A 10,623-nucleotide genomic window follows, 5' to 3' on the forward strand; every position below is an offset into this window, starting at 1 on the left:
GAAGAAGAAAATCATCTTTGATCTTTAAATTAAAAAATGAGGGTTACTGTTATATATGTCCAGACACATACACATTCATCCTACCCACATAGACTTGTCAAAAAGATGTTTACTGCTCTTGTAGCCTAGAAGTAGAAGATAATAAGGGGGAAAAAAGGGAGAAAGAGAATAATACAGCATCGAAGACACCATCTTTCACCACAAAAAGCCATGCCATGCCAAATTATACCTCTTAGCTCACAGTGCTTTCTTTCTTTCTGTTTCTTTCTTGACCACACGCACAGCACAGCAGAGGGTTTCAACCAAGGGATATATATCTCATCCCACTACTCACCAGCGGGTTGCTTCTGATCTGACGGCTTTACTTGAACAGCAGTGGGCACAGGATGGACATACGGGAAGTTAGGAACAAACTGATGGTGGTTACCAGATGGTGGCATTGCAGCAAACTGGGCGGGGTGCATAAGACCCTGACCTGGTATGGTACTGCCTTTTGAATTGTTCACTGCAGCACCATTTGAGGAGTTGCCGGAAGAGCCTGGTCGTTGCATCTGCTCAGGGCCGCGCCGTTGAATATAGTACCCACTTGCAGCAGCCGAAGTAGCAGAGGGGGAACTACCTGACTGTGAAACTTGGGAATGCATATACGGATTTGAGAAGAACAGCTGGGCCTGTGGCATTGTTTGCTTTGGTAATTGCTGCTGTTGCTTTTGTTGCTGTTGTGGCAATTGGGATTTACTCCCAGAGCTTGTTGAAGAGGGTGGTAGCTGAGGGCCACTTAGGATCGATGGGACATTCCTGCCACCAACAGGTGAGGATTTCCGAGCCGGCACAGCAGAAGAGTTCTTGGCTTGCTGTGATGATAAGGAAGAAGTTTGGCTGATCTTGTTATTGTTTGATGCCGATGTTGTCCTTGGGCTACCAGTGTTCTTTGATACTGAGGAAGTAGTTGGTGAGCCAACCACAACTGGAGGAGATGGGGACTGGGTGGAACTTGAAGGTTGCACCTGTGCTGTGGATGGTTTTGGACTTGCGGCAAAAGATATTTGTGCGTGAGCTTGCTGGGAACGACCCTGCTGCTGTAGGGGTAGAGACTTGACTGACGACGGTGTTGTCGAAGCCATGGAAGGAGGAGACTGAGAAGTGGTTGGCCTTGTTGAGTTCTTCCACTGAGCTGACTGAGCAACAGTGCTGCTGCTCTGTACAAGGTTTTGAGGGAAGGCAGATACTGCATTGGGATACTTGGTGGCCATTGCAGATGTAGAAGGTAGATTATCAGAGTAAACAATGCCATTACTTGTGGATGGCGTCTTATTTCGAGTGGAAGCTGCAGCCGCAGCTGCGAATTGACTCTGCTTCTGAAGCTGAAGAATTTGCTGTTGACATCGCTGCATTTGTTGTGATTGACTGGCTGCACTAGTGGAGTTGATGGCAGCAGGCATGACAGAAGCAGAAGCCCGGGAAGATGCAGAACCAAGGTTGAGACTGCGGCCTGAGCTATCAATGACATTGCTACCTGCTATAGAAGTTATTGAGGGGTCAGACACATCTGGCCTTGAGAATGCAATGGATTGGCCCATTGATGATTGAATTTTACTGGACATGGTTTTTCTATCTTCATCAAGGTTTGAAGAATTACCAGCACTTTTCCCTTCTTCAGGGACATGATAATTTTTCTTATTCTGAGCACTTGCAGCTTGTGCAGCAGCCATTAATTGATAATTATGATGTTGCATAATTGAATGATTCTGGGCAATAAAGGAGAGGTCAAGGCCAGGGGCAGCAGTAGCACCATTGATTGGTGCAAATGACACGGCAAAAGCCTGAGATGCTTCACCTCCAGCCTTTGAACCGGGATGCTGCTGTTGTGGTTGCTTCTTCTCACTGCCATTAGACCCAACACCACTAATTGATGCAGGCGACATCAAAGCAAAATTTGGTGTCTGCATTGGCATTGCAAAACTTTGGCCATAGATATTCATCGTAGTTCGGGGAATGCGACTATCAGCAGCGGACGGGCTGTCTTCGCCCCCCATCTCAGACTCAATTTGGCGAGCTGGATGAGAAGCATGATGATTTGGTAACTGCTGCCTGGGATGCTGCTGTTGCATCTGGAGTGGCTGTGAGGAAAGATTTTTGGTGACAGGGAAACCTTGCAAACTTCCACCACCACCACCACCACCACCAGCAGCAGCACCACCATTGGGACCAGTTGCAGCATTAGGCTTTTGTTGCTGATTTTGTGCATGCTTTTGGGAAGAGGAGGACCCACTAGAAATACTGGTATTTTGATGGCCATGCTGCTGGTTCTGCTGTGATTGAACTGGAAGCTGCTGCTGTTGCTGAATCTGTGAAGGATGGAGCATTTGAGAAGAATAAAAAGACCCATTGAAGAATGGGAACGCTTGAGCATGGGTTCCACGATAAGCAGGCGGACTCCCAACATGAGCTGGTATTGGAAATGGGTAAGCATTATTTTGCAAGATGGCCAAGTACTGAGTTTCATTGCCAGGCATATTCGGATAGCTGAAGCTCATTGTTGGTGCAGCAGCAGCCCCAGTAGCAGTTGCATTAGGTGGAGCAGAATTGGAAGGGCCGGATGATGCTCCATTGCTTGTAACCGGCAAGGACTTGACAGATCCAGGCCGAACAGACGCTGCTGCAGCTGCTTGCTGCTGATTCAGAGGGAAGATGAAAGCAGGGCCATGCTGAAATTTGCGGGGGAGGAAGAATTCATTATTTTTAAAAGAAGAGGAGAGGAATACATCCGATATTTCAAAAGTGATAAATTAAAGCATACCAATATATTACTAGGTGCTGCTCCCGGAGGTAAAGCTTGCTGGAGCAAGATTTGCTTTCTTGATTGGTTGTCCACAGCCGCAGGCGGAGTGGCTTTATCCTTCCCAATATGAGCTGGAAACATGGCAAGACTGTGGCCCTTGTCCTGAGTAGAGTTGGTGGCCCTACCAGGAAGATTGCCATGCAAATCTGTGGATGACACCATGTTAAGATGGCCAGGCTTAGTTCCATATAATGACGCTGAACCTGCTGCAGCAGGCCAGAATGGATTCATCCTCGCAATTTGCTGGTGATACATTATGGTACGAGCAATGTAGCAATGTGTTGCACACCGTTTAGGCCGTGGCTGATTGAAGAGAAGATGGGGAGGCTGAAAAAAGAGAATAAATATAAGTATATAAATAAAAGAAATTCAGTCTACGCTTTTTGAAATATTACTATAGAAAATAAGACATGTACCGGTATGGCAGCAGGAGTCACGGTAGTTCCGTCCATAGATACTACTCCTTGTAAAGGTGTCATGTAACTGAAGAAAAGAGGAGAGAAGTCAGATACCACATCCAAAGAGAAAAGAAACATACCACACAAATAGTGCAGCAGATCACATCCGATCCAAAACATCAAACAGTGAACGCATGAAAGTTGATCCCTCCGTACCTCATAGGAGGAAGCCCACCAGGCCAGCTGGGAACAGACATTGGAAGTGGCAAAGAATTGGATTGTACTGCCAAAAAAATAAAAGAAAGCTCATGAGCCACCAGATCAACAAGAAACTTAGCTCAGATAGGGATGCTAAAATTGAAGAAACTGAATTCTTTTCATTATTATTATTATTATTACGTTTATCTTCAGAATTGAACGTACCATTTTTATCTGAGTTTGTTTGCTGCGGCTGTTGCCTCTGAACTGTTTGATGCTGCTTCTTGCTAGCTAAAGTGCCATTTGCACCAGTGTCTCCCTTATCAGTTTTTTCCAAGTCAAGGTGCAAATCAATACCCCTTTCCTTCAGGAAATTAACTGCTTTGTTGGATTCAGCTTCTTCCACCATAGCTCTCATTTTCTCTTTTTCTAGACCCACTGCTGCCTCGTCTTTATTCATTCTCACTTGTTTCTCATCCTGCTTCATCGCAGGCTTCACTTCCTGCACAAACCACAACCCAAATCCCTTTAGAACTGCTTATCATCCAGCAACGCAGAAACAGAGCTAATTGCACAAAACCGTGCCCAAGCCAACTTACTTTCTCTGCGTCAACAACCATGTTCATCACAACATCTCTTTCCGGAGACGACCTCAACGGAGGAGGCGGCGCCTGAAAACCCCACCAAAAAAGAATAAGAATACAGAGTTGCGGAGACAGAGCTCTATTGATTTATTGAAGATGAATAGATGAAGAAAAGGAGATAAGCACCATCAGATCTATCTGGAACTTCTCCTCTCGTTGGTTTTCACCCTCTGATATTGTCGGATTCCTGAAGAACCAAGGGGGAAAAAAAAGGGAAGCAAAGATCAGATTCACATTCAGACCAAACCCACCAAAAAGATAAGAACGGAAGAGAGATAAAAGAAACAGTAGAAAAAGATGGTGCTCACGCTTTAGTCGCTTTCACATCTTCACGGTCATCATCTACTTGCTGAACAGCAGCAGATTCCTTCTTCGGTGAGTGAGGGGCCGCCATCACTTCCTTGCTGCTCAATCCCACATCTTTAGGTTTCCCCGATTCCTCCACCAAAGGCTTAGAATCCGATAATACGTTGCCTTCTGGCTTAATCAGCTCCGGCAAAGGCCCAACCGGCTGCTGATTGTCCAAATTCTCAGGCGCAGATCCTGTGTTGTTCTTATCTGAATTCAGCGAGCAAGTTTCATTCTTTGAAGGCTGTTCAGACTCCGGTTTCATTGCTGATGAAATGGGGCTGCTACGGGCGCCGAAAATCGTCGGATTCTCATCCTCTGGCTTCACTGGACGCGGCTTCTTCCTCTTAGGAGCTGCAGGGTGAAATCAAAATAAATGAAATCACCAAAAATTAAAAGATGAGGAACACATCACTTTCAATCTTGGACAACCGAGAAAATAAAGCGAAAGTGTGGATTTGATTTCCCTTCACTTTCACCTCGTTTTCTAGCCAACCAAAGAGACGATTAAGCTGAGAAAAGTCCCAGAAAAGATGAACCCACCAACAGCGGAAACAGTAACAGCAGAAGAGCTTGAATTCTGAGGCAGCGAGGATTGGGAGTTGGAGATCGGCGATGAAATCCTTGACTTGCCGTCACCGGAAGATTTATTAGCTTCCCTTGACGGTTCATGGGCCAAGATTTCATGCCTAGATGGCCCTTGTGACTGTCTACCCATGCCGTACAGCACTTCCGCGATCTCTATCTCGATATCGTCCTGCGCTGAAGACGATGACTTCGAAGACGATTTTGGTGGCCGAAACTTTGGCCCTCCTCCATTCGGCTTCTGAAAATTACAGACACTCACTGTTAGTACTTCACACCCATTAAGATAACACCAGAAAGAGTGAGGAAGAGGAGGAAGAATACTGAGAACAAGAACTCACTATTTTCTTCCTTGCTGATGCATTCGACGATGACGGCGAAGCTGGAGCAGCTGTCGCTGCCATGGCTGTTCTCACCGGAGAAGTGGATGCCTGCCGGTGATTCTGCTCCGCCGTTATGGCGCTAGTCGAAGCCCAGCATTCATGCGACCTCTTCGTCGATGCTGAAAGCAAAAGAAAAGAATCAGAAGGCGTTGAAAACACCAAATTCTGGGTGGAGCTTTTTGAAAATCTAGTTGATTTGCTATTAATTCTGATTTTTAAATACCTGAGCGTGCCTTTCTGGGGATAGAGACTCCGATCATCTCATCGGCGGCCTTCCACGTCGTCGGCGGGGTTGGTCTAAAAACTTTTGCCGGAGGGAAGCTCTTCCGATGGTGGTTCAAGGAAGACGATGATGAAGACATCGAGGAGGGGTTAAGTGGGAGCATTCTGACGGAAGCGCCAGCGCTACCGGGAGCGGAAGCACCACCATCTCTTCCACCGAGTCCTCCGTCGCCATCATCGTCATCCTCTTCGTCGTTGATACTGTCCTCGGAGGTGTCGTCCCCACCATCCTCCCGGCTACTGTGCATCAACCTATCCCCTCTCCTCCTCTTTGTCCTGCCAAGCCGATCCCTCTCTCTTTCCCTCTCTCGATCTCGATCCTTCTTCCCACTCCCTCGATCTCTGAGCCTCGTCGGCTCCTGGAGCTCGATGGCTCCATCTTCATCTGCAAATTGAAAAAGAAAGAATTAGAATCGGTGACAAAAGTGAAGATTAGAAGGAATGAGAGTGATGAGTTAGATCTGATTGGAACCTGGCGAGTCTCTGAGTGTGTTAGTCCTGGGTCTTCTCCTCGTCAAACCGTTAGCTGCCATAGTTGTTCTCCGTGCTTCTCTAATCCTATCCATTCCACCACCACCGCAACACTATCAGCTGAACCCACCTCCTTCCTCGGATTTATCTCATCTCTCATCACTCATCACTCATAACTCAATCTCCTTTCCCCTTTTCACCAAAATTCCCAAATAGATTAGATATTTTAACCCTAAATTGATTCTCACCTCTCAAACAAGATACTCTCACTTTTTCAGAGATCTTAGGGGCCTTCGCCTTGGCTTATCTTCTTTACTTCTTTCTTTCTCTCTTCTCTTCTCTTCTCTTCTCTTCTTTGCTGCCTCCACTCTCTTGTGCTTCTCTTTCTCTCTCTTCCTCCCCTCTCTTTTCTCCGTCCCCTCTTTTTGTGCTCCAATCTCATCTCCTTTCCGCTATTTCACTCTCCGCCAAACCCACTCCAAAGACTCGTGGACGCTCACGATTCTGCACCGCGTCACCTGTTCCCATCCCCACCATTCCCTCTCTCCCCACATCCAACGGCTCCCCTTCTATTCTGCCAGCATGGCATCATCTGAGACGTCCATCCAACCACTCATGCCAAAGACCTTTTAACCTTTTCAGCGCGTCACCTCCACGTGTCCCCCCTCCTTTCTTTGTCCGCAAGCTTCCCATCTTTACTCACTACCAACTTGGCACAATATCTACTTAATTATTCAATCAATGGGCACAAATATGTCATACTTTAGTTTCTACTCATTAATTTAATCTAATATAAAAGAGGCAACCGGGTATCACCCGTTACCGGGGACCTTGGTAAAAGCAAACATGAAACACCAGATCACAAGGAATCTAGGTGACCGCAGAAAATATCGTTCCCACCGGTCAAATTCATTATTTCGATTCCACGTTTTCCCTTTCTTTATTTTTACTTTTATTTTTTCATTTTTATTTTATTCTCTCTCCTTCTATAATTTCAGAAATGGACTAGACTAGCGGCCCCACGAACGAATAAACAAATGCAAACAAAACCATTTTCTATTCAACGCACCAGATCCTCACATTATCAGTAACATGAGCTTTCTGCGTCGTTGGATTGCATCCTACGTGTCACTGGCACTAGTTTAAAAAAAAAAACAGCTTCGAACGGAGGAGCGGGTCCGACCTGGCACCTACACCAAGAGGTTCGGGCGCGTTCATCGTCAATTCCTAATCTCAACCGTCGAAGCAGCCTGATCCAATGGCTTACATGGGCGCCGAAGCAAGAGTTACTCGGAGTCACGGTCACGGAACTTCCAAGAAGCGTGGACCCCGCAATAGCTGCCGATCTAGAAATTATTTTCTCTCGTTTGGCCTAATTGTCACGTTCGTGAGATGTAGCAGCTTCATGACATGTACTTGGGACCCACAGTTAAAAACTTTTTCAAATAAAAAAATTATCTCCAATACGTAATATGTCAAAATTATATAACAAGGCTGTTAAAAGGATTAAACGAAAACGAAAACGAAAATATCTTTTAATATTCATTTAACAGTTAACTAAAAATCAAATCAAATAACGATGGAGGCAGCAAAACCAAAAGGGCCTCGCTTTTACCCCCACGCGCCGGCTGCATGAATCTGGTTGGACAGCGCTGCAATTATTTCGGGTGACGTGTCAAATTTTGGAAGCGACACGTGGAGATAGTCCCCGTGCTGATTTGTGGCCTCGGATCTTGGTATCGGTTACACCTCTATTCGCTTTTGATCAGGTAAATATCTTTTTCATGAATACATAGTGTAGAGGGAAAAATATGATTACGTCACTCTAGGAGAAAAGGCAATATCATTTTTTTTTCCACTGGCTTAACAAGGAAATAAAATATCGGCGTGGAATGCGGAGGAGTTAAAAAAGAGGAGGAAAATGGTTTTCTGCAGTTTTTTATTTTCGAATAGAGAATTTAAATTGATATTAAATGCAACGAAATCGAACCTGATAAGGCACAGGCAAGTGGAGTTATCATAACTTTTGATTAAAATATGTTTATGTTTGGGAGTAAGTGTGCCACGTCATATTGGGCCCTTTTCTTTGCTTATGTGGACCCTACTCTGCAGCTTGTCCTACTGCGACGTGCTTTCGCGCTCTCTATCGCTCACTCGCTATCGTGATATCCTACAGTTCTGCCACGTGTACAATAAAACTGCTACGTCAGATAGTCTACGTGGATTGGTTTCTGACCGTACAGAAAACCCTAGCCGTCACCAACAAGTGCTAATGTGCCATGCGATGATTTTATTTATTTTTTTTCTCACTTTTCCTTTTCTAATTTTTTTTATTATTATTCATTGTCATTATCACATATTAATATTTACCACTTATATAATGTATCCAGAACCCTCACAATCTAGCATACTATTTATTAATAATTAAATAATATTTTTTTATCAGAATTGAAATAATTGTTTTCCACTAAGTCAAGGATAATTCCTTTTCGAAGTTTTCTAATTAGTGAATTAAAATCTTTTGAAGATCGTCTTCCATTAACCACTGGCTATTAGTGTCCGCATAATACAATTTCTAATATGAAAACGGGTAACATCAGTAAATTAAACAATCTACTTTTTTAAGGGTTTAATTATTCGGTTGGATTTTATAATTTTATTTAATTTTTAATTAATTTTTTATTTTTTATTAAATTTTTATATTATATCTAAATATTCAGATTGTGATAAAAATATTAAAATTAATAGAATATTCTATTAAACTATATAGAATATTAAATTAAATATTAGATATATATGATTTATTTAATAAAATATTTTGTTAATTTTAATATTTTTATTATAATAAAAACTTAATTATAAAATTTAATATAGTATAAAAATTTAATTAAAAATATATAAAAATTTAATTATAAATTTAATAAAACTATAAAAATTAACAAAATAATTAAACCTGCTTTAAAATATAGATGATGCTGTTTTGTTTTTTATTTTATTGGGATGCAACCAGTAAAAGCATCTAAAAAGGATGCGTTGCATTTAATTATTGGCGAAATGCCTTCTCAAATATTTAAAGTTTATTAAAATAAAAATTATAACTTCGTCTATGTTATATTTACGGTATATAATTAGTTCTAAATTTGGATAAAAGATTAGAGTTATGTTAATGTTAGGTTTTTGACAATTGATATAAAAACTTAGTCAAATTTTCATGATATAAATTAAAGATGTTATTATGCTAAAACTAGGTCGTTGTCCAAAAATAATGGGTTGTATAACTCGCAAACAGTGTCAAATAATCAAGAGTCGCTACATCAGTGTCTTGGTATAGTGTTAAATGAACAAAAATTTTCACATTTTCTGAATATACGAACGAGGGTAAATAAGTTAGTTCATAAAGAAAAATTTAAGATCAGAATTACAGAATGTTGATATTTGAGACATAAAATATAGACACTCTAATAGAAAAATCTATAGAGGTGGTGGATACACGACAAAGAAAAAAATTAACATTATGTGCTTATAAGAAATAAAATAGGTTAATGCAAAGACTAAGGACTTGAATACTTTCGAATTCAAATTTTGGTGTAGAGAAAATATGAAGAATAAAAATAAAGTAAGTATTATCATAAATAAAAAATAGAAGAAGGATGCAATTAATATCAAAAAGATAAAAGACCGAATCATCTTTATGAATCAGTAAAAAACGTCTAAAAAGGATGCATTGAATTTTTTTTTGGATATTAATTATTGGTGGAATGCCTTCTCAAATATTTAAAGTTTATTAAAATTTATACCAAAAAAAGTTTATTAAAATAAAAATTATATCTGCTCACTGAAGAAAATTGTATGTATATATATCCTTTCAAGTTACTCAAAAGCACAGATGCCCGTTCTAGAGTTCATCAATCCAAATGGAACCAAATCATATTTAATATTGAGATCTCAAAACACACACTATTAATAAGTAACTTATGTTATGGACGAGGTCACAATTTTTATATATTATCTTGTACCCTTTGCATATCTTTGGGTTTTTCCCCTAATGTTCTCAATATTATTCAACTATGTGAGAAATTAGAGGAAGGCCTGATTAAGGTAGTCAATGAACAAAGCAATAGAGGCAGAATTGGATAGAATTCTCAAATTGGGGAATGAATGAGAACACAAAATCAAAATAAACATGTTTAAGATTGGTTCGCTTCCGTAAAATTTTTTGAAACAGTATTTGTATTTTTTAAGAGTATAAATTTTTTATTTTATATTTGATAAATTAAAAAATTATATATTTATATTTATAATTTTTAAAATATGAGTGTTTTTCAATTATTTAGAGTAAAACTTTTTAAAATTGATTTATATAAAATTAAAAAATTTAATATAATCTCATACATTAATTAATTTTTAAATTTAACTCTTATATTTACATCTATTATAATATTTTAAAATTTTAAAAATAATTTTATTAAATA

At 40.7% G+C, this 10,623-nt stretch overlaps 1 protein-coding gene across 3 annotated transcripts; it reads right to left on the reverse strand.

Annotated features, from left to right (window-relative positions):
- Nucleotides 1-6,762, reverse strand: LOC112711809 (protein TIME FOR COFFEE). Of its 3 annotated transcripts, none has more exons than XM_072203874.1 (13): nt 6,153-6,762; nt 5,622-6,065; nt 5,357-5,517; nt 4,974-5,256; nt 4,391-4,784; nt 4,209-4,269; nt 4,038-4,109; nt 3,664-3,940; nt 3,457-3,523; nt 3,259-3,325; nt 2,801-3,169; nt 1,640-2,708; nt 1-1,516 (listed from the first exon to the last, which is right to left on the reverse strand). In XM_072203874.1, the coding sequence occupies exons 1-13, from the start codon at nt 6,244-6,246 to the stop codon at nt 327-329; spliced, it is 4,548 nt and encodes a 1,515-aa protein (XP_072059975.1). In that variant the 5' UTR covers nt 6,247-6,762; the 3' UTR covers nt 1-326. The 3 variants fall into 3 exon arrangements, with proteins under 3 accessions (XP_072059975.1, XP_025620317.1, XP_025620316.1); XM_025764532.3 differs by having other exon boundaries at nt 1-1,519; XM_025764531.3 differs by having other exon boundaries at nt 1-2,708.
- Nucleotides 6,763-10,623: the final 3,861 nt, after the last annotated feature.

The sequence above is a fragment of the Arachis hypogaea genome, chromosome 9 (assembly GCF_003086295.3).
Source record: "Arachis hypogaea cultivar Tifrunner chromosome 9, arahy.Tifrunner.gnm2.J5K5, whole genome shotgun sequence".
Classification (NCBI taxonomy): domain Eukaryota; kingdom Viridiplantae; phylum Streptophyta; class Magnoliopsida; order Fabales; family Fabaceae; genus Arachis; species Arachis hypogaea.